The 25,196-nt window shown below is 47.6% G+C and overlaps 1 protein-coding gene across 2 annotated transcripts in view; it reads right to left on the bottom strand.

The window, feature by feature from the left end:
- The window catches only part of SF1 (splicing factor 1), a 92,002-nt gene extending 67,258 nt beyond the window's left edge, over window positions 1–24,744 (bottom strand). The window contains exons 1-3 of one of the 2 annotated variants that reach the window (XM_068115922.2): window positions 24,449–24,744; window positions 6,703–6,960; window positions 6,121–6,196 (exon numbers count right to left, since the gene is read on the bottom strand). In XM_068115922.2, coding sequence (XP_067972023.2) covers window positions 6,121–6,196; window positions 6,703–6,960; window positions 24,449–24,542 — 428 coding nt within the window. In that variant the 5' untranslated portion in view covers window positions 24,543–24,744. The remainder of the gene's footprint in view (window positions 1–6,120; window positions 6,197–6,702; window positions 6,961–24,448) is intronic. The other variant, XM_068115924.2, reaches the window with a different exon arrangement.
- Window positions 24,745–25,196: the final 452 nt, after the last annotated feature.

Genomic DNA, 25,196 nt, shown 5'->3' with positions numbered 1-25,196 from the left:
CACTCAGTTCCCGAAACTTCTTCCATGCACATCTCACTCGAGCAACCGTTGCCGAGTCTGATCCACCTTCTCCATTCAGCATGTCTCCGAGGTAGCAAAATGTTTTCACACCTTCCAGCTTCACGCCGTCTCCAAGATCCAAATCAACATCTCCTCCATCTGCAGCTCCCTCTGTGCACACCTTACACTTGAATGTAGCTGCCACACTGGTTAATGACCCTCTCAGACCACTACATTTTTGATGAACCCACTCAGCGCACATTGTACATTGAATGGAGTTCACTCCGACACCCTTCCTACACACAGCACACGGCCACTTCCCAGTTCTTTCCACCTCACCACATGCTTTACCACTTGCCATCACCTTCGTCTTTCCGATATTCACCTTCAGACCTTTTGTCTCCATACATTCCTTCCACGTGTTCATCTTTTCCTTCAGTCCATCCATACTTTCCGCAATCAACACCAGATCATCTGCATACAACAACTCCCACGGTAAACCCTCCTTTACGTTCTGAGCCAGCACCTCCATCACAGCTACAAATAGTAGTGGACTTAGTACCGACCCCTGATGCACCCCCACCTTCACCTCAAACTCACCACTGTTCCCGTCCTTCGTCCTTACAGCTGTGCGCGCTCTTTTGTACATTGCCATCACTACTCTGATCAACCATTCCTCCACTCCTAACTTCCTCAATGCCCATGTCAATACTTTGCGTGGTACCCTATCGAATGCTTTCTCCAGATCAACAAACGAAAGAAACAACTTCTTCCTCTTCTCCATGTACTTCTCCTGTAACTGCCTCACAATGAAAAGCGCGTCTGTCGTTCCTCTTCCTGGCATGAATCCAAACTGCATTTCGTCGATCTTCACTTTCTTCCTTATCGTCCTCTCCAACACCCTTTCCAATACCTTCATTCCATGCTCCAATAACTTTATCGCTCGGTACGAGCCACACTCCAGAGGGTCACCTTTCCCCTTGTATAGAGGGATGAGGGTACTCAGTTCCCAATCCACTGGAATGCGGCCTTCTTTCACCACCAGATTACAGATCTCTGTCATTCTCTTCACACCCCAACTTCCTGCTGCCTTCAGCATATCTCCCACAACTCCCGTCGGCCCTCCCACTTTTCTACCCTTCATTGCTTTTATCGCTTCCTCAACTTCCTTCTCAGTTATCTTCTCTGCCGGTCCTAAAACTGGGTTACTCTCTATGTTGCCATCCCATTCATACTCTGTATTCAACAGCATTTCCATCTATCTTTTCCATCTTCCTTTAATTCCATCTGGGTCGACAACGATTTGTCCCACTTCATCCTTCAAGCAACTCACCCCCATCACATCACACCTTTCTTTCGCTATCTGCTTTGCAATCCTGAATACCGCTCTCTGACCCTCTTCCGAATCCAAGCGTTCTCCGAACATTTTCCTACATGCCTCCTGCGCCTTTGCTACCTCTTTCTTTGCAGCCTTCCTGGCTGCCTTATAACTTTCATGCTCTGCTGTTTCTGCTCCCGTACCCTTCGCCTTCTACCACTCCTTGAACTTCTTCCTCTTCACGTCAATGCTCTTTCCAACTTCATCATCCCACCACCATGTTTCCGAGTGCCTCGGTGGTCCTTTTGTCCATCCACATACCTCACCAACGGCTCCCAACAGACTAGCTTTCATTGACATCCAACCACTTTCAAGCTCAACCACATCATCCTCGACACTACTCAGCCTCTCTTTTAATGCCTCCCTTACTGTCACCTCTTTCAACCTCCACACCTTCATTCTCGGTTGGTAATTCACCCGCCGAGCTCTCCTCGCACCTTTCACCCTTACGTCGCAGACAACCAAGTGGTGCTGTGAAACAGCCTCCTCCCCCGGGATCACCTTTGTGTCCCGGAGGTGCCCCCTATCTCGCCTACGCACCATCAAGTAGTCAACGGTTGTCGTCGACCCACCTGACGTGCATGTAACAAGCTTATTATCCTCTTTCTGGAACTGAGTATTACAAATCAACAAATCAGCTCCATCAGCAAACTCCAAAATCCTTTCACCTTCTCCATTTCCCACACCATATCCGTAACCCCCATGAACTCCCTCAAAACCATCAATACTCCTTCCCACATGTCCATTTAGGTCTCCTCCTACCACAACAACTTCCTCATCTTTCACGCTTTCCATCAGCTTCTCTAACGCACACCAGAACTTGTCCTTTTCCTCATCGCTTCGACCAACCTGCGGAGCATATCCCGAGATGACGTTCACCAAGAGCTTTCCAATCATCATTTTCACCATCATCAACCTATCACTCACTCTAGTCACACTCACCACACTGTCTACAAACTCCTCAGAAAACAGGACACCAACACCATTCATGCCCTCCGGGCACCCTTGCCACACAAACTTGTATTTCTGTCCCTGCCTACCCTTCACCATTCTCACACCACTTCCCTTCCATCTCGTCTCTGGCACACAACATATGTCTACTCTTCTTCTGACCAATACTTCCACCACCTCTCCTGATCTCCCTGTCATTGTCCCTACATTCCATGTCCCAAACCTCAGAACCGATGTTTAAATGAAGATCAAATATTGATATGTCCACACGTTAAAAAGATTAAAAAACATTTCATGGGGTGTACTTACTTTTTCCACATGCGAAATTTGCATTTGTTTATTAAATTATACAATGGACTACAAAATGTAAATGTTTCATGATATTTGTTATATTATATCACCTTTATCTTTCAATATTGTTGAAATGAAGATCAAATAGCTGTATGTTGAAATATGTTGAAAAAGTCAAAACTTTACATGGGGTGTACTTACTTTTTCACGCGACTGTAGATCATCTCCACGCCAAAATAAAAAGAGTTCCCCTCCAACACCAACTTGATATCAGAGGCACGCACTTCATTGATGCCGACTGAACACGAGAACACCAATGTCGCTACTTATCCCATCACCCACTCCATCTTAAACAGAAATATCTCAGCTAAACTTCCTATAACATCTTTTAAAAGATTCCACTTCGATCTTTAAACACAACATCTTGGACAAAAACATTCACAATCACACAACCAACATTGCCTTGCAACACCACCACCACAATCAAATAATCAACCCACACTCCATGATCCATCCATCTGAACAAGCCCTCCCGCACTCCTCCAGAGTAGCATTATCAAGACTTTGTTCCGGTTACTACCCTGCACTCAAAACCTGTCAACACAAACTTGACCAAACTCAGGACCCGTTCTTCTCGTGATGGCAAATTGAACTCGACACTGTATGCAACTTAATTACAACTTGCACAATAAAGAAAAATATGAGGGCATGTTGAAAAATAATGCCTCCTATTCTTTTCTCCAAAACAGGTAAAGATGTCCGAATGAAACAAAGCATCGTCTGTCCACACATTAGTTCTTCCAGAAAATGGGTGTGAAGTTTCATGATTCTGGCACTAGATGTCACAGTGATTCTTTAGTCAAGATGGCAGAAGGCAGCACAACTTTGTCAGTGCTGTGAAGCATGAAGATGAGAGCTGGGATGCCTGACTGGAGACGAGATGACTGGAGATGAGAGTCGTGTGCTCCATAACGATCCTGAGAGTAAGAGACAGCCAATGGAGTACCGCCACCTAGGATTACCAGCCCCGACTTGGCTCCATAAGATTTTCATCTCTTCCTCAAACTTGAGCAACGCCTTCGTGGAGAACATTTTTCTTCCGGCGATGATGTCAAGTGCCAGTTAAATCAGCAGGACACACATTTCTATCATGACGGCATCACCAAACTACTTCAACGTTGGCAGAAATATGTGCACAACTGGTGATTGTGTTGAGAAATAAATACGCACCATGAGAGAATAAAGATTGGGTGAATAAAGAGAATAAATATATTACATTCAAATATCTTTACCCATTTTGGAGAAAAAGAATAGTAGGCATTACTTTTCAACACACCCCGTATGTCAAAATTCCTTCTCTACCAGTCAGTGTCCAGCTTCCTGAGTGAGAAGGATGCCTGCGGATACTGATGATATACATTTATAAAATATATATATTTCATAATTTAAATAACTGACTAGTCACAGGGCACATAATACAAAGAGCGCAAGGAAACTCTTATGGTTTAAATAATTTAATTTGTGAAAAAAAAAAAAAATTCAAGGCATAGGGTGGATAAGAAATAAAGTAAAATGAGCCTGGGATATCGAATGGAGGAAGAGTCCTCAGGAATAAAACTTTGAATGAAAACGTTGGGTTCTTACTTTTAGTACTCATCAGATAACAGTTATATCTGCCTAACACCCCTCCCGACTACCCGATCTTAAAATGTGTAGAATTGCTTTTCATTTTGTAAGATTTAATATTTTGTGTTGGATCTTTCGCTTGTAAAACATTACAAGAAAAAACATCTTCACCGTCAGTGTTAAGTACACAGACATGCAAGTTAATTTAAAAAATGGGGACTTTGTAAACGCTTTGTCAAACCTTGATGGGAAACTTAATTTCAGAAGGGAAGTCCAAGTCTTGCTTTGTGACACCTCCAGTAGTCTTTTTGAAAAACGACCCCTCATTTGTGTTATCTGTTTCTATTACCGGCGGATATACCCATTAACACGTTGACATCGTTGGATCACATCAGTTACACTCTTTTGCTTCAATACCGTTTTATAAAACTCTCGGCCTCTGGCTTGCACGGTAAGAAATCTAACAGGAAGCGAGTTGTGATCACGTCTTGATGAAACACTTGGAAAAAAAACGACGCAAAAACACACACAAAAGGAATTGCTGTTTTAACTGGAAAAAATTTCAGCATACTTTCTACATTCATGGGATTTGCTGTGGAATTTGGTACATTGGCAAAATTTGGCATATAAAAATACCCAGTTTGAATCGAGGTCGGCAGGTCGAGACTGCGCATAAAGGGCGACCCTTTTCTCTTGTGTACCCTTATACCAGTGGGAGGTTTACCACAAGTCAAAAAAGCAATAATTAATGTTTCTGAATGTCCCAATCAAATGCAACAATGAAACTCAGGTAATTTGCGGACAAGCAACTTACTTCAAACTTGCCCTGTCGGTCCAACTGTGGCAACTAGAGGACACTTTTGGACTTGGAATAACCCGATAAATTTAAAGTCTGGCAACTTTAACGTGGGTAAGAATCGAGCAGAGTAAATATTTTAATTGCATCGTTGCAACAACTGCATTCACCCGAACCGCTGCATGTCATGACTTTCACAATTTGGTGATAAAGTTGAACAAACGCAAAGCATGAAACGGATGATAATGAGACTTTAACGGCCGTAATTGCCACGTCATGTGGTAGGCCGGGTAAAGTTTCCGGCAAGTCTTTCACGGACCGGTTTGCCTGACTTGACGTTCGATTAAGTAGGTCAGAGCGGAATTAGGAATTTTGGCTGAGGCGGCAGCGTTTGCTCAACTATTCGTTGCGAAGGGCACAGTGGGACCAACTAATGCCGGCAGACAGGACACCCAGTAAAACATCCATCCAGGACCAGCAAACACATTGACGAATCACCCTGCCTATGGAACACCGGGGATAACAATTTATAGCTCGACTGAGATTCGAACACAGATTAGATGGCTCACGTGCATGTGCGCGTAGCTCTCGTCTATCCTGGCAGCCCAAGGAAAGCTTAAAACAAAGTGATCAGAGCACGGGCAATGCTGTTTGCAAGAGTGGCAACAAAACTTCATTTGTGGTCTCAAATACACGTCAGATATGGCATCACAATTAAAATGTATCCATTTTCATCACAAAGCACTAACTCAGAAATTTACAATTCCATTTTCAGCAAACCCAAAATGGAAACCAAGAAGCTGGGAAAATAGCTTACGATGAAGTAGGTTAATAGATACCCGCATCATTCCTGGAATTTCAGGTCGTCTCTCATCCTGCTCAAATCCAGACGGAACCCACTCTTCACGAAATACTCACGTAACAAGGTTGAAAAACGTTCCCCCCTTACAGCTTATCGGCATCCAAACATAAGGCATATTCCAGCATAGTGGCACTGGCATTCTGACCTGAGATACCCCACAGCAGAATACAAATGAAAAAAAATGTTACTGTCAGCAGAATCAACAGCCTCTCCAACCTCTCTTCAGGATTTGACGAAATACCAAGGTCTCCTGTGCGCAGCTTACGGTTGAGATCCTCAATCTGCAGTTGCACTGAAACGTGTTAAATTAGGGGGGGAGAGTGGGAGGAAACGGGGTTAAAACACCACACAATAATGTTAGGGTCAAACAAAGCCCTTTCTGCAACAAACAGCTCATGAGCATTGCAAGATGATCCAACATGCAAACCCTCAAAAGCAGCTACGCCGAAAACATGATACTAACGAAAGCAGAAATTAGGCACCAACACCAATCATCATCATTGTGGCAAATGAAATGGCACTCAACATTTTAAGAATCTAGTGTGAGAAGCAAATATACAACTACAAAATGTTGCACAATGAGCTTTGATAAAGGAAAAAATAAGTAAGAAGAAAAAAACCTAAAAATTACCCATCACATGCCCAGATTAAATGAAGGCTTAATCTGTCAAACAAAACACATATAGACATTTGCTTTGGTCAGTCACGTGTGCTTCTAAATGTCATGACATGTACAATAAAATCACCATTGATTGTGAATGTGGTAAGACAGCAATTGTCAGTAGGAGAGAGACTCACATGCATTACCTATGTATGCTCTCTCTTGATCTTTGGTGAGACCTGGCGGCAAGACCGTGGGCATGCCAGGAACATTAATTTTATCAACCACGTCATCTCCCCACCGGCTCCGTTTTTTCCTCTTCCTGTCCAGATGCCCCTCCATTCCACTCATGAAAACCCCCATCGAGGGTGAGGGCATCTGCATGAGAGCATGATGAGCCAGGCCCATGCCCATATCGCTGGCGGACATCGAAGGCACCATGACCATGGATAAAGCTGCAGAGCACAGGGCAGGTAAATTTTTGTCATCAACACAATGATCAGGAGTTGCACTCAGCCCCGCCCCCCCCCCGCCTCCTCCACCCCCCCCCCCCCCCCCGCAATCTAAAGCTTACCTTAAGTTGTTCCTCTCAATTACCACCTTCTCCCTCCCAATTACCACCTCCTCCCTCCCCATCCAAAGCAGCGGCTCTTGGATTTTAAGAGGGGCTGGGGGGGGGGTGGGAGGTCACATATCTTCTGGAAAGAATATATAATTTACTTTTTCTGGAGGGGGGAGGAGGGGATCAGGTCATATCCCTGACTATGGTGCAAAATAACTCAAATAAGTCACCTTTTGACCATTCAAATGTTCGACAGGGAAATAGCAAATGGACGGGGATTGAAGTTGCCATGATCTAAACAGTAGAGTGATGACTCAGTCAAGAAGGTCATGACTGTTTCAGGGAGTTGGGAGTGGAAGGGGGAGTAGAAAATACTGTGAAGGGGGAAAGTCATATATGAGGTTCGGTACGAAAGTAATGCATCTTCATTTATTTCTCACTAAATATAATTCCAATTTACGATATATTTGCGATCACAAAGTGATCCCCAAAGGGTAAGCCTTCCCCAGTGCCCACGCGATGCAATGATGGCCATATTCTTTTTGGTCTGCCATCCGATCCTGACCTTCAACATTTAGGGCCAGAGTGTAAATTAAGAAAATGTGTCCGCATCTACAATCTATTCATACAACTCAAAATTATGAAAATCGGAGAAAAAATATTCAAGTTATGATCAAAAAGGTGTTTTTTGTTAATTACATCATAATCTGAAAAAGTAGGTCAATCACACAAATCAAATATCAGGTGCACAACATCAGTGCAGGTACACTATTATTACGTAAGAACATCTAGGAAGGCAAAGTGGTTTTTGAGATCACGCATCATTGGCAAAAATGAGCGATGGCAAATTATTATTATTATTTTTTCGACTGCTATTTGACATTTAACTTTGAGGGGTATGGTGTAAATGCAACTTGCTCTAGGCTATCTAGAGAGGGAAATTTCGTTCCGATAGGAAAAACATTAGTTGAGTTATGGTGAAAATGTTAAAATGTCTATAATTAGGTCATGACTTTAAAATTAGGTCAAGGTCAAAAAACCAGTCAACCCTGCATACTTGTGTTCCCATTATTGATGCAAAATTTCATTCCGAAAGTCCCAGCCGGCTCTGAGTTTTAAAAAGGGAAGGAAAAGACCCCCCAAATGGTGGGTTAATACTCTCAGGGGTCTAAGAAACTGAGATATCATTTAAATTTGGGGCACAAATTGCAGAAACAAACCTGCCAACAGGTATAAACCTCCCCTATACTACAAGCGGGATGTTTAAGAATATAATTGCAGGGAACATGCATACACGAGGCAAATATTATGTTATTTTTCCAGTCTCCATTAACTGCAATGCACTTTAATTAGACTTATTTTCAAGTGGCATCCAGTTGCAGGCCGACCACTTTGAGGTACGTCGTCGATATCGGTTTCCCCCTCTTGAAGCGCTTTGCCCATTGTCAAACAGGGCTAACATCAATGGTATAGTGGCCATATATTGTTGAAACACCTATGAATATCCACTGAAGGAACCTCGTCCGCAGTAAGAAATTCAATACTCTTCTCTGCGTCGTACGCACAACTAGCGGGGCAGCCATTTTGAAAGTGTAGTGCGATGTGATGTCATGTGACTGATCGCAGTGCCGCTCAACTGAAAATGGGCGTGAAATACAAACCCGTGATTGTGATCTCGTGTAGCTTTCTGACAATGCTTTGGCTAAAAACTGAATTGTAAGAGGCATTACTTTCCAACCGACCATTATATTTTAAGGAATCGCGATGCGCGAATATAATATTTGACTCGACTAACAGGTTAAACAAATCAATAAAATGGAGACGAAAGGATGGGGAGTGAGTGAGAGTAAGGGTAGTACTACTCTCCAATAAAGACCAGAAATCCTGACCTCAACTTCCACACTCATGTGACAGGAATATTTTTGCTTCTTAACGAGTCGGGGAAACCAAATCAGACCATGAAGTTTCTGGTTCTTTTCAACCGAATCATTACGCAATTGAAAGTGTAAGTTATACAATAAAGAGACATTATCCAGAAAATTGACTACGTTGGAATGAAAATTTAAAATAATTTAGACACTCAAAAGGGCCGAAAAGGGTAAAAAAAATTCTTAGATTTCCATTTCTAAACCACGAGCGACATGCATAAATAACGACTTGAGAGAATAAAGCTCCAAAAAAGTTGGACAAACAAGATTTCCATCTGCAATAAGCAACATTTGTTTCGTTCATATGAAAAATGTTTTAATTATCCATTGGGAATTTTTTTTAAAGAGAAAATTTTCATCAGAGTGGAAATAACTGCAAATACTGCAGTCACAATCTCAGGCATAGAAGGCCGCTTTGATTCCTGGACTTCCTCCACTTGTGCGGTCAACATGTTAATTAATCTCTCCCAATAGAGGCTGGAGTCCCCCAAGACAGTGTCTTGAGCCCAGTTCCTCAATATTAAAGACCTCTCCTATACTTTGGAAAACCCTCGCTTCCTTTTTGCTGAAGGCTCCACATTGTCGTACAGTCCATCGCTCTGCTCAGCAGACAAGAGCTGCATCTCTTTCTGTTGATCTGAAAATGATTCCACTCTGGTCTGATAAATGCAACATGCCTTCAATCTTGGAAAATCTCACAGTCTCACCCTATCGCTCCGGAATGATCGTCAAATAAACCAATTTATTTCCTTGGTCATCCACTGTAAGAGGTTCAGTCTCTTAAACGTCTAGACCTCATCAACAGCAGTGACCTTTCTGGGCTGACCACAATGCAAATCTGGCCGACAAAGCCAGGCGCAGACTGGGCATCCTCCATAGATCCAAGTCTTTCCTTAGAAAATCAGAGCGAATTAATCTACATGGTCTTTGGCTGCAACTCAATGGTGTACAGCTCTCCACTATGGGCTGGGGCCACAGTCACATGTCTCTCCTGGGTTCTGTGGAATCTAAAAGTCTCAACATTATTGGAATCTGCTGTGATGAGGGCGAAGCACAAGTTCTGTTGCTCTCACATTGCAGGCAGGTTGGCAGTCTCTGGATTTTCTACTGTATTCTGCAAAATTGCTCCCTCTTCTCTCATCATCAGACCCTCCCCATCAACACCAGGATGCACACATTTTTCAGTAAGCCCCTTCTGGTTAAACTTCCAAAATAGAGACTGAATGCACACATTAACACTTTTATTCCCTTGATGTTTGTGCCACTGCCAGTTTTACCTTGCTCTCCCATGACCCTTGCTCCTGTTAAGAATAAATACCTATTAACAGTGTCAGTAAACAGTGGTCCAAAATGTGAACAAACATTGGCTGAATACACGGCAGGACAGTGCCGCTCCCAAAAATACTTTTTTTAATTCACTTAGGAGCACTTACATGTAACATGAATGCGAAATGCAAACATATTTTACACTATCTATCTATAATTCCAGTAATCTCTGTGTGTATGTCTGTGTGTCTGTGACCGCTGTTTCTCGACAACCACGGGTCCGATATACTTTAAACTTGCCAGGTATATTGCTGGGGACCCGAGGATGTGCCTTTTCAAGGTTTCATATTAATCGGACAAGTAGTTACCGAGCTATGGCGATTTCTTTACCAAACTCCGCAAGCCGTTCGCTTTGGACCAAACCATTTCATGTAAATAGAGGGGGGGGATTGTCACCGTACTCGCAAGCCGTTCGCTTTGGACCAAACCATTTCATGTAAATAGAGGGGGGGGATTGTCACCGTACTCGCAAGCCGTTCGCTTTGGCTTTGCGAATGGACCAAACCATTTCATGTAAATAGAGGGGGGGGATATAATTTTAGATATATATATAGTACGGGCATGCCCTAGTAAATATAATCACAATACAAGGAAACACATCACTTGGACAATGGATGTTATTTAGCCCAACATGCCTACACTTTATCTATGTACGTCGGTAACCTTCTATGTGAGATTATGGATATGCAGCACCAGCTTTGGCGAGATCAGATTATCGACTGCATTTCTGTTGATGGCTGAACAGGCCGATTATGGAAAGGCAGCCTGCCACAAGTGTCGTATCTGAGATTGTCATTTGCAGGGAACGTGGGATGATCTATGCTGTGGCCTGCTTATGGCGCGAGTGTCTGCTACGGATTTGCTGAAAACACCCGTCATCATGGTGGCACTCCCCTACCCACAGCCGATGTCACCATTTGTTTCTGTTATCAGCTACTGTTTCCCACTTGTCATGAACAAGTGTTGAAGGCTTTCATATTCCTTTGACTACATCATCGTTAAAACGGAGCATTGGACGCCCTACTGATATTTTGGCTCGGGGTACCTCACCATGAAGAATGTGACCATCTTCCTGGGAAGGATGGTTGGCATCCTGGGAAGGATGGTTGGCATGTTTGCCTTTGGGAGAACTGTTGCAATGGTGACTGTCCTTCCATGAGATGACAAGGATGCGCCGCAGACACCGAAGGGTTGACTGATTGAGCCGCTTTTCTTGGCAGCTGCAAGACGTTCATGCAAGAGAAGTCTAATCAAACAGGACACCTTATCCCAAAACTACAGTTTTCTCAAAGCTGATAGTGAAGGAGAACATGGTACAGTTATGGGAGAGACAATCTATGAGCCGCTGTTAGGTGATACTCTATTTGGGCAACTAGTGAAGCATCATCAGCAGAGAGGAATTCTCTGATCATGACCTGCCACACTTGCATCACAGCTTTCAATCTGGACAGGTTAAAAAAAAAAATCCCTTTTTAAGGGCATTTTCCCTGCTAGAGCACGGGTTAGCCTTGCGGGCTCCATGACAATCATCATGGTTCCTTTTTGAGGCAATGTTTTTTTTCTTAATAGCCGGATGCCCTTCCTAACGCCAACCATTTAGTCGCCTATTATGACACGCAGGGATACAGTGTACCTATTCTGAAACTGGGGCACACACCGGAAAATCTGGACAGGTTAAAAAGCAAAAACCAATTGTAATACAGACTGACCTTTTACCCTTGACCTCTTGATGCTGAAATCTAATCGGTTCATCTTTTCATCGTAATATATACTTATACTAAGTTTATTTACCCCCGTCGCACCGCGGCGCGAAAGGGGGACTATGGTTTTCCCCTCCGTCCATGTGTCCATCCGTCCGTGCGTGCGTACGTAAGCGAAGGACCGAATTCTAATTTGGTGTGTGGGTGCAACCCACCTCAAAATCCAAGATAGCCGCCACCATGTACGTCTGACACTATGAATGTCTGAACCTTGTGAGCGGAATATCTTGAAAAATAAGCGAAGTACCAACTTCTAATCTGGTGTGTGGGTGTATCTAGGCATAAGGCCAGATAAAAAAAGAGTTGTTGATCGTACACGCCTGACCCTACGAAACACACCCGACCCGAAAACTTTTTTTATTTTGAAAAAAATCATAAAAAACGATCTTTTCACATTCAAATTTGGCGCCGTTCTGCACCGCATGCGCAGTGCGTGCTGCGCAGAGCGTCGCAAGTGCCTCGGGCAACTTCACCCATTTTACGTTGGCCATTCATGGCGGCTATTGTGTGAGATTTTTCCCGCTGAAATCTGTATTGATTCGTGCTAGAATCGGCTTGAAATCGCATCAATAGCCCGTGAGGGCTCTTCCAAGACGGTGAAGGACTGGTTTGCGTGCAATATCGAGTTGGATGTTACAATCTCGGACTTCTATGCAGAGTTCTCAGACGGCAAGTATGATGGGGATCGGGAGCCATTGCCTGACGATACACGCGGTACTTTTGTCAAAGTATTCGCCGGCCCCAGTAAAACTGACATGACGAAAGTTTCACCAGCTTGCAAAGTTTCTGATGTGACAAAGACTCTTGGCTCATTTCTCAAATTTGTGTTGGCTGCAGACACGGCCACGGATCACAGGATGGAACCCGATGAATGAAGAAATAAAATCATTTTGAGGAGAAAGGAGTCTTTATTTCATATTTTTCCATGTCAACAAAACTCAATGGAAAGTAGGAAAAAATATATAAAAAATAAAAATAAAAACCTCCCTCCCTACCCGAACTTGAGAAAAAAAGGACGCTCAACAGCTTTTTATTTTTATGTGGCCTAAGGAAGAACGCTATTGAAAATTTGGTCGCCACGTCAAAATCCAAGATGGCCGCCGCCATGTATGTCTGAACCTTGTGAGAGGAATATCTTGAAAAATAAGCGAGGTATCAACTTCTAATTTGGTGTGTGGGTGTATCTCGGCATAAGGAAGAACCCTATTGAAAATTGGGTCGCCACGTCGAAATCCAAGATGGCCGCCTTGCGTCTTCCACTTGGTCCACTCGCATCACTTCACCGACGGGCGACGGGGGACCGAGGCGTAACGCTTGTAAACCTGGTGTTGGCTTAGCGGTTAGGGTGCCGGCTTGGGATCATAGGATCCTGGGTTCAAATCCAGGTTGATCGCTGAATTAACGCCAGGGGGGGTTGACTCAGCCAGTCATCCTTCCGAGGTCGGCAAATTGAGTACCAGTTCACTGGTAATTCCCTGTGTGTCGCAAGAGGCGACTAACAGGGTTGGTGGCAGGAAGGGCATCCGGCCATAAAACTGCTTCAAAAAGGGGACCACGGTGCCTGAAAAAGGCCAACCCTGCTCTGTGGGGGAAAATGGCCTCCAAAGGTGGTTCTATATACTTATGCTAAGTTTGGTCAAAATCCCATTATCGGTTCGCAAGTTAGCTTGGTAACAGAATCTTAGCTTGGTAACGGGACCTCTGACCCTCTTGACCCCATAATCAAATCGTTTTGTCTTTGTGTCATTATACATACTCGTCTTACGTGTGTGTATTTTTTTTTTTTTTTTTGTTTTGTTACAGTGACTAGGTTCTGCTCACCAGGCATTTTTAAACTGCTGTAGCTAGCACAAAATCTGTAATTCAAAGAGTCTTTTTAACATAATTTTCAGCATTTAGACAAAAAAGTGACAATGCAAAAATCGAGTATAATTTCTCTTGTGGCCCTTGTGCCAAACAAAAAAATACATGTTTATTATCAAGTTGCCCATGGCCCCACAGGATTCTAAACAGAATGAGTATGGAGAGGCAAAAATGCAAATACTGTCTCTTGTCATCGAACTGCCATGCCATTTATATTTATTGCCACATCTGATGCAATTAAATGCTTTACTTGAAATCGTTTGTTTGATAATATATGTAGTTTTTTTGATCCGTAATAAAAAAAATTGTATTGGTGTCAAAGCCAGTGACCAAATGCAAATTGATAGTAGGATAACAGCAATCGCAGCCCATACAACAGCTCCCCCTCCTCTCAAACAATATTAATAGTAAATATTATAATTTTAAACATACTCTGTGTATCAACAAGCCCCAGATATGACCTTCCCATCAGTGTTGACCGTTTGAGTACGGGACTTTTTTTTGATAAAAACACCCCCGGTACGCGATTAATTTGGCATTACAGGAATGCAACCATGTACTGGCGATCTATTTATAGGTATAGTTGATGACGTGTAGTAACGTCATCCGTACACAAAACTTTTTCGCGGGTTGCGGCACTGGACGTCATCCGTACACAAAGGGTTAAGTACAAAAAACAGATACGTTGCCTCTCTCTGGGGAAGATTGCTGGACCGTTGGTAATGACCGAATAGTTGTTGTTGTTGTGTTGCCCCAGTCAGTTCTGGTTGAACAGAACAGCGGCACGGAGATAGCCGATCGATCTTACAGGAGTGACCCAGAGATCCCTCACATCCAAGAAGTCACGCTCTTGCCTACTTGAAGCCAAGACCATGAAGTCTTCCATGATATATTTTATTGTGTGTGGATCGGCCTGGCAGTGGTTGCAGGTGTCAACGGTCAGGTCAGTGGTGTCCACAGCGAACGACAGTCTTTCAAATTGCAGACGTCCATTAAATAAATCACCAAGCCTGCCATGTTCACAAGAGGTAATTCCACGCACTGACAGGGATGATCTGGGAGGTTAGGTAAAACATGCCCGTCCAAAGACCTTGCTTGCATGGACCCACATGGTTTGAGTCATTTTGCAGTACGGACTGCAAGCTGTCAACGTTTTGGGCGAGTTGGTCAGAAAGTTCTCCAAATCCTTCATTGAGCAGAGGCACATACTTTATTCCAAGTATTTTCAGCTTATTTTAGAAGCTATGTGAGCCATTTTAGGTAACAATCCTCATCCGGCACACACGACATACGTTCCCTGCCCAAATGACAGTTGTTGCTAGGGGTTTCTGCGCAAAGCATTCTGGGGTGGATTAAGTCATTAAAAAAAGTCACATATTGGGGGAACGTTGGGACGTTGTTCTGTTCAACAACAAATGCATTTGGCCAAGAAGCTTTACCCACACGTAGGAGGGTGAGCAGATTAATGACTTTACAATCAGTTTGAGAATAAATGATTAATCCCAGACTACATGGCTCAAAGATGGGTGCATTACCTCTGCAACATCCTGTCAGACAGCATTACATGACATGATATGGGAACAACATACTGTTCAAAAGTCATTAAAATCTGACCGGGCCATTTGAAGCTGAGGCACAAGGATTGGCTCTGATGGCGACAGGGTTGGATGCCAGGTGAGACATGATGCTATCAGGCACAAGGATGCACTAAACAGGTGATTAGATGCTTCGAAAAGTAGAATTAGAAATGTATTTTGAAGAAAATATGAACGGGGCAGGTGAGCAAGGACCTGGACACACAATCCAAAGAGCTTCTAATCGATTTAAAGAGAATGTTGCATATAAATATTTAACTCTGCCACGGAAGGAAGCGGAGGTTACGTTTTCACCCCTGGCCGTCCATTTGTCTGTGAACAGGACATCTCAAAAGGTTGTGATCGGATTCGGACAAAATTTGGTGGAGGGTGTGCGACAAGAAAGAATCGATTCACTTTTGGTGAATATTCAAATTCGGATCCATGTATTTTTTTAAAGTTATTCTTCACCATTGAGAGATGGGGCCAAAACGATACATAGCATGACTTTTCAAAAAGTTGTGCACAAGTCTAAGTGGACGGGTTATGACAAGACTAGGTGGACGAGTTATGACAAGACTAGGTGGACGAGCTGTGACAAGACTAGGTGGACGAGTTGGTTAGGTGACAAGAACAAGTCAATTCGATTTTGGTTCAGACCCAGATCCGGCCTATTGGTGGGATAAAAAACAAACTGTTCAGCCTGGCGGAGTTGTGCACTCCACCGAGTGTCTTTATAGTTAGATTACCTGGTAAGTCGTTCGGGTTAGCTTATGGGATGGCACGTCATCCATCCATCAGTCCATAAACACTTGCAACTTCTCCAAAACCACTGATGTGATTGTGACCAAACTTGGCACCTTATATTTGGTATGTTGCAACTCAGGTTTGTTCACGGCATTAAAACGAAGAAATAAATAACGAAGACTAAGGGGGTCTACCGGGGGACAAAGTGGGTCAAGATTTGAGCCCCCTCCCCCCTAAAAATAGGCATTTGCTTTCTTCTCTAAAACTTGACCACAACCTTAATCACCCATGATGTACCAAAGTTTGTTCAAGACATTAAGAAAATTCAAAGGGTTAAAGGTAGTCTATCTGCAGGGGGTGGGGGCATCGTTTCCCACCCCCCCTTTCCTCTCGGTAACCATGAGTACCCAGAACTATTAATGGAGACATAAATCTCCAAACTTTTGTTTCACTGGCGACATTGGTTCAGTGTCATTATTATTATCTTCTTCTTTTTTTTTTTTCCTTTTTTTTTTTTTTTACTCCACAGCGTTAATTTCATTTAACGCAATATGCACAACCTGGTATTTGCCAGTGCTCTCCATAAAAGCTGGTGCCGATGGTTTATGTACACCTAATGAACGGCAAGTTGTTCACTGAACAAACTTTGAACTCGGTCCACGTTTCATTACCATTTAAACTCTAAACTCCATTCGCCATTATGTTGCGGTATATCAAACCGAATGTTGGAATCCTGAGGATTTCTCCATTTTGCTGTGGACCATGAGGCACTTGCACACCCAACTACCTTTGACCTCACACACCCAACTACCTTTGCCCTCACACACCCAACTACCTTTTCCCTCACACACCCAACTACCTTTTCCCTCACACACCCAACTACATTTTCCCTCACACACCCACCCACCTTTGGCCACACCCACCCACCTTTGGCCACACCCACCCACCGTTGGCCACACACACCCACCCACCTTTGGCCACACCCACCCACCGTTGGCCACACACGGCCACCCACCGTTGGCCACACACCGTTGGCCACACACGGCCACCCACCGTTGGCCACACACGGCCACCCACCGTTGGCCACACACGGCCACCCACCGTTGGCCACACACGGCCACCCACCGTTGGCCACACACGGCCACCCACCGTTGGCCACACACGGCCACCCACCGTTGGCCACACACGGCCACCCACCGTTGGCCACACACGGCCACCCACCGTTGGCCACACACCGCCACCCACCGTTGGCCACACACCGCCACCCACCGTTGGCCACACACCGCCACCCACCGTTGGCCAGACACAGCCACCCACCGTTGGCCAGACACAGCCACCCACCGTTGGCCACACACAGCCACCCACCGTTGGCCACACACAGCCACCCACCGTTGGCCAGACACAGCCACCCACCGTTGGCCAGACACAGCCACCCACCGTTGGCCACACACAGCCACCCACCGTTGGCCACACACAGCCACCCACCGTTGGCCACACACAGCCACCCACCGTTGGCCACACACAGCCACCCACCCTTGGCCACACACAGCCACCCACCCTTGGCCACACACAGCCACCCACCCTTGGCCACACACAGCCACCCACCCTTGGCCACACACAGCCACCCACCCTTGGCCACACACAGCCACCCACCCTTGGCCACACACAGCCACCCACCCTTGGCCACACACAGCCACCCACCCTTGGCCACACACAGCCACCCACCCTTGGCCACACACAGCCACCCACCCTTGGCCACACACAGCCACCCACCCTTGGCCACACACAGCCACCCACCCTTGGCCACACACAGCCACCCACCCTTGGCCACACACAGCCACCCACCCTTGGCCACACACAGCCACCCACCCTTGGCCACACACAGCCACCCACCCTTGGCCACACACAGCCACCCACCGTTGGCCACACACAGCCACCCACCGTTGGCCACACACAGCCACCCACCGTTGGCCACACACAGCCACCCACCGTTGGCCACACACAGCCACCCACCGTTGGCCACACACAGCCACCCACCGTTGGCCACACACAGCCACCCACCGTTGGCCACACACAGCCACCCACCGTTGGCCACACACAGCCACCCACCGTTGGCCACACACAGCCACCCACCGTTGGCCACACACAGCCACCCACCGTTGGCCACACACAGCCACCCACCGTTGGCCACACACAGCCACCCACCGTTGGCCACACACAGCCACCCACCGTTGGCCACACACAGCCACCCACCGTTGGCCACACACAGCCACCCACCGTTGGCCACACACAGCCACCCACCGTTGGCCACACACAGCCACCCACCGTTGGCCACACACAGCCACCCACCGTTGGCCACACACAGCCACCCACCGTTGGCCACACACAGCCACCCACCGTTGGCCACACACAGCCACCCACCGTTGGCCACACACAGCCACCCACCGTTGGCCACACACAGCCACCCACCGTTGGCCACACACAGCCACCCACCGTTGGCCACACACAGCCACCCACCGTTGGCCACACACAGCCACCCACCGTTGGCCACACACAGCCACCCACCGTTGGCCACACACAGCCACCCACCGTTGGCCACACACAGCCACCCACCGTTGGCCACACACAGCCACCCACCGTTGGCCACACACAGCCACCCACCGTTGGCCACACACAGCCACCCACCGTTGGCCACACACAGCCACCCACCGTTGGCCACACACAGCCACCCACCGTTGGCCACACACAGCCACCCACCGTTGGCCACACACAGCCACCCACCGTTGGCCACACACAGCCACCCACCGTTGGCCACACACAGCCACCCACCGTTGGCCACACACAGCCACCCACCGTTGGCCACACACAGCCACCCACCGTTGGCCACACACAGCCACCCACCGTTGGCCACACACAGCCACCCACCGTTGGCCACACACACCCACCCAACGTTGGCCACACACACCCACCCAACGTTGGCCACACACACCCACCCAACGTTGGCCACACACACCCATCCAACGTTGGCCACACACACCCACCCAACGTTGGCCACACACACCCACCCACCGTTGGCCACACACACCCACCCACCGTTGGCCACACACATCCACCCACCGTTGGTCACACAGCCACCCACCGTTGGCCACCCACCGTTGGCCACACACACCCACCCACCGTTGGCCACACACCCACCCACCGTTGGCCACACACCCACCCACCGTTGGCCACACACACACACCCACCGTTTGCCACACACACACACACCCACCGTTGGCCACACACACCCACCCAACGTTGGCCACACACACCCACCCAACGTTGGCCACACACACCCACCCAACGTTGGCCACACACACCCACCCAACGTTGGCCACACACACCCACCCAACGTTGGCCACACACACCCACCCAACGTTGGCCACACACACCCACCCACCGTTGGCCACACACACCCACCCACCGTTGGCCACACACACCCACCCACCGTTGGCCACACACACCCACCCACCGTTGGCCACACACACCCACCGACCGTTGGCCACACACACCCACCCACCGTTGGCCACACAGCCACCCACCGTTGGCCACCCACACCCACCCACCCACCGTTGGCCACACACACCCACCCACCGTTGGCCACACACACCCACCCACCGTTGGCCACACACACCCACCGTTGGCCACACACACACACCCACCGTTGGCCACACACACACACCCACCGTTGGCCACACACACACACCCACCGTTGGCCACACACACACACCCACCGTTGGCCACACACACACACCCACCGTTTGCCACACACACACACACACCGTTGGCCACACACACCCACCCACCGTTGGCCACACACACCCACCCACCGTTGGCCACACACACCCACCCACCGTTGGCCACACACACCCACCCACCGTTGGCCACACACACCCACCCACCGTTGGCCACACACACCCACCCACCGTTGGCCACACACCCCCACCACCGTTGGCCACACACCCACCACCGTTGGCCACACACCCACACCCACCGTTGGCCACACACACACACCCACCGTTGGCCACACACACACACCCACCGTTGGCCACACACACACACCCACCGTTGGCCACACACACACACCCACCGTTGGCCACACACACACACCCACCGTTGGCCACACACACACACCCACCGTTGGCCACACACACACACCCACCGTTGGCCACACACACACACACACCGTTGGCCACACACACCCACCCACCGTTGGCCACACACACCCACCCACCGTTGGCCACACACACCCACCCACCGTTGGCCACACACACCCACCCACCGTTGGCCACACACACCCACCCACCGTTGGCCACACACACCCACCCACCGTTGGCCACACACACCCACCCACCGTTGGCCACACACACCCACCCACCGTTGGCCACACACACCCACCCACCGTTGGCCACACACACCCACCCACCGTTGGCCACACACACCCACCCACCGTTGGCCACACACACCCACCCACCGTTGGCCACACACACCCACACACCCACCCACCGTTGGCCACACACACCCACCCACCCACCGTTGGCCACACACACCCACCCACCGTTGGCCACACACACCCACCCACCCACCTTTGGCCACACACACCCACCCACCTTTGGCCACACACACCCACCCACCTTTGGCCACACACACCCACCCACCTTTGGCCACACACACCCACCCACCTTTGGCCACACACACCCACCCACCGTTGGCCACACACACCCACCCACCGTTGGCCACACACACCCACCCACCTTTCGCCACACACACACCCACCTTCGGCCACTCACACAGACCCACAAACCTTTGCCCAAGCACACCCACCCACCTTCACACACTCACACCTGCCCACCTTCACCCACTCACACCTGCCCACCTTCACACACTCACACCCACCCACCAACCTTTGCCTAAGCACACCAACCCATCCATTAACCTTTGCTCACGCACACCAACCTTTGCCCACGCACACCAACCCACCCACCCACCTACCTTTGCCCACCCACCAACCTTTGCCCACACACACACCTTCTCACTCAACCACCGCACACTCCCCAGCCAACTCTGTCATACTAAACTAAACCGTTTTACTGGTTTTAGACGAATTTCAAGCACCTTGGAGACCGTTCGGGTTGGTTCGACCAAAGGTCCTGATAATGATATGCACTACCGGTCAAAAGTTTTAGAACACCTCAATGTTTCCAGTTTTTATTGAAATTTACGCAGTTTAATGTCTCAATGTACTCTGAAATGAAGCATAGAACAAATAAACAATTGGAGATAAAAAAGAAATCATAGAATCATTTTGTTTAACAAAATTTAATTTTAATTTTTGACTCAGCAAAGTAGCCACCCTGTGCAGATATAACCGCCGAACACACTCGTGGCATTCTTTCCACAATGGAAATCATATATTGTTTGGGAAGTTCTTCCCAACACTGTTGCAGAAGTTCCCACAAATGTGTTGCACTTGTAGGTTGCTTTGCTTTCACCCTTCTGTCCAGTTCATCCCAAACCAGCTCGATGGAGTTTAAGTCTGGAGACTGTGCTGGCCATTCCATTATTTGAAGCCTACTGTCTTGTTCTTTTCCTCGAAGGTAGTTTTGACATAGCCTGGAGGTGTGTTTAGGGTCATTATCTTGCTGTAGGATGAACACCTGACCACCTAGGCGTATAAAAAAATAAAAATAAAAAATTAAAAAAAAATTAAAAAAAAAGACCACCTAGGCGTATACCAGAGGGTATTGCATGCCGCTGCAAAATGCTGTGGTAGCCCTTTTGGTTCAGGGTGTACTCTGAAATTAAGCATAGAACAACATTTCCAAGCTGGCCTCCAAAGCCAGTCGCCGACTGGGCATCATCTGTCGTGCGAAGTCCTTCCTTGGCACACCTGAGCTCCTCACCACATACAAGGCTTTCATCCGCAGCTCAATGGAATACTGTTCTCCCCTATGGGCCGGTGCTCCTGCCTCACACCTAGCTTGGCTTCCCGCTGTTGAAACCAAAGCTTTCAGAATCAATGGAATCTCCGGTGATGAAGCTATCTCCGAGGGCCTTTCACTCACTCACCGCAGACAGGTAGGTGGTCTTTCCGTCTTCTACCGACTCCTCTCCGGCCTTGCTCCCCCAGCTCTCTCTGTGCGGTCCCCCAAATATTCCTGCAGGTCGCCTACCGACTCCTCTCCGGCCTTGCTCACCCAGCTCTCTCTGTGCGGTCCCCCAAATATTCCTGCAGGTCGCACAAGATCTGCCTGCAAACCTCTGATGGTTAAACTGCCGAAATCTCGGCTCTCTGCTCACCTTCACTCTTTCATTCCTCTTTTCTCCCGCCTCTGGAACAAACTCCCCCACTCCCTTCAATCCCACTCGTCCCTCCAGGTCTTTAAAACAGCTGTTCACCACCATCTCTTATCTTCCCCCATCCAAAACCTAGATCTTTTCTACCCCCGCTAATTCACCCAAGATCCACCTTGTTTGAAATTCTAACTTCTTTCCTGGAAGTCCTGGTAGTGTCCATATGTTTTATACCTCTCCCACCTCCCCCCCCCCCTTCCCATGCCTGCCCCCCCAAAGCCCTCTCTCTCCCACAGATCTCTCGATATCCCTGCTCTCAAATGTTGTGTTTGTGTCCTTCCCCCTCTCTCCCCATCTTGTCTACCGCTCCCCATGTTATACGTTTCGGTTTGTCTTTCTGTGTGATTAATGTTAGCTCTTTCACGAGCCTCAGTCTTGTATACAACAAAAAAACAAAACAAAAAAGAGGGTGCCAGTCACTCTGTGTAAGTCGCCGACTCTGGATCCAGCAAAAGAGCCCCAGACCATCACGCTTCCTCCTCCATGTTTGACAGTTGGTGTCACACAATGAGGAACCATCCTTTCGCCTACTCGACGGCGTACAAAAACCCTGCATGATGAACCAAAGATTTCAAATTTTGATTCATCGGTCCATAAGACCTTCTTCCAGTCTTCAGTAGTCCACTGGCAGTGCTTCATGGCCCAGGCAAGCCTCTTTTTCTTATTTTGCCATCTTAGCAATGGCTTTCTTACTGCCACTCGACCTGTCAAACCTGCAGCTCAAAGTCTTCTCTTCACAGTTGAAACTGAGACTTGCTTACTTCGACCAGTGTTAAGCTCTGCTTGAAGCTGTTGTCCTGTGAGCCGCCTATCACGCAAGCTGTTGACTCTCAGAAACTTGTCCTCTGAATCTGTTGTGGCTTTGGGTCTGCCAGACCTCTTCCTGTCAGAGTTTCCTCCAGTTTCCAATATACTACGTTCCAATACTGCTTTTATACAGGCAGGGGGTTTGTAATCAAGTAATCAGCAGAGGTTGGGACACCTGTAGGAATTGTTTGCATCAACTTTCAAGGCTTAATTTACTTACATTGTTGCAGAACAGCTATAAGTTGTTAACCTTTACTTGTTCCCTGAAGAAGGCCTTTTTTTACAACATAACTGTGCAATTTACATTATTTCCCCGTTTTTGCTAACCTAAACTTTTTTAAAACCTCGAGCAGTTTACCGCTTACCTTTGTACCATTTCAGGTTATTCACTGGACATTAAACTGTGTAAATTTCAATAAAAACTGGAAAAATTGAGGTGTTCGAAAACTTTTGACCGGTAGTGTATGAAACGGACCATATTGTGTACGAGTCTCAGGTCTCGGGTCGCTTCCCAAACCGGTCCAGATTTGAAACGAAAACCGAACATCAAGTGAACGAACGTGTGATTACGATTCGATAAAGATGGATCCACAGAACGAGGCCATCACGCACCCTCATCCCAAGACGGCAAGAGGTAACGACGAACAAAAGTACGTTACCCACGACATGGCAGCTCATCGTTACTCTCCTCCTCGATGAAGGAGGTCAGCGAAGCTTTCATGACTCTCCAGCGAGGACAGCTTAGTCAATGGCGATTTGTGTTACCCTGGATAGTCGTGTGTGACGAGCGAGGCAAAAACACATTTTCAACCTGTTTGGGCCATTCCGCCATTTCATGAACGGGACACGAAGGCAACAAATAAAACCCTCAAACCAGCTCGATCAGCTACCTGGTCGGACATGTCGTCGCGTACGACCCTTCCGGTTTCGCACCTGACAACAATTGCCAAAGACCTTCGCGAGTCCTTCGGAACAGGCCTCACCCGCATCGCTGAGCCCGTCGTTCTCCGGGGCCCTTTTCCCCGCCAACGCCGGGTGCAGCTTGCCCAGAGGCATGGCGTTCGCTCCGGTCGCCATGACGAGTCGCGGGAATGGGCGATCAATCGGGAAGATGCAGGTTCACGACCACAGGAGCCACGTTGCTGGGTTTACCAAGAAAACTACAGAGAAGCCAGGCGGGACGGAAAAGAAAAAAACAAATCCACATCGAAACGAAAATGGCGGAAAGCCATCGAGTGCTGCCCTTTGTTATTTTTCCCTGAGGTATTTCTTTCCGCGACTCGTATCGTGGCCACAATTTATAAATATTTGTGCTGTAATTATAGATATCTTAGCCCTTCTATAACAATGGGGAACAATGCGCCCTCTAGGATGCCACCCGCCGTTTCAATGGTTTCTTCTTCTTCAATGCGTTCCGTCTATGTATACCGTACGCACCAAAGAGCTCGAAGTCGACAGGAATGCGAGAACTCACCAAACCGTCGTAACACAATATGGACATTTTCGTTGAATATAGTTCCCCGATTTAACAAATATCAACAATTCTCAATGTTTGTAATTTAATGAAAGGTATTATTTCATGAATTTGTTGGTGTTTGTGCATGGGATCGAGGAGTACACGTGACCATCGGACACGCCCACCAAACGAATGCTGGTGGACGAGACGTCGGTTTCACGTCCATCTGAGGGACTCACATTGATGGATGAATCACCCTGGGCCTGTGAAACACC

The sequence above is a fragment of the Myxine glutinosa genome, chromosome 5, assembly GCF_964187855.1.
Source record: "Myxine glutinosa chromosome 5, kmMyxGlut1.1, whole genome shotgun sequence".
Classification (NCBI taxonomy): Eukaryota; Metazoa; Chordata; class Myxini; order Myxiniformes; family Myxinidae; genus Myxine; species Myxine glutinosa.
Note: the sequence above shows the minus strand (reverse complement) of the source record. Positions and strands in the feature narration are given on the sequence as shown.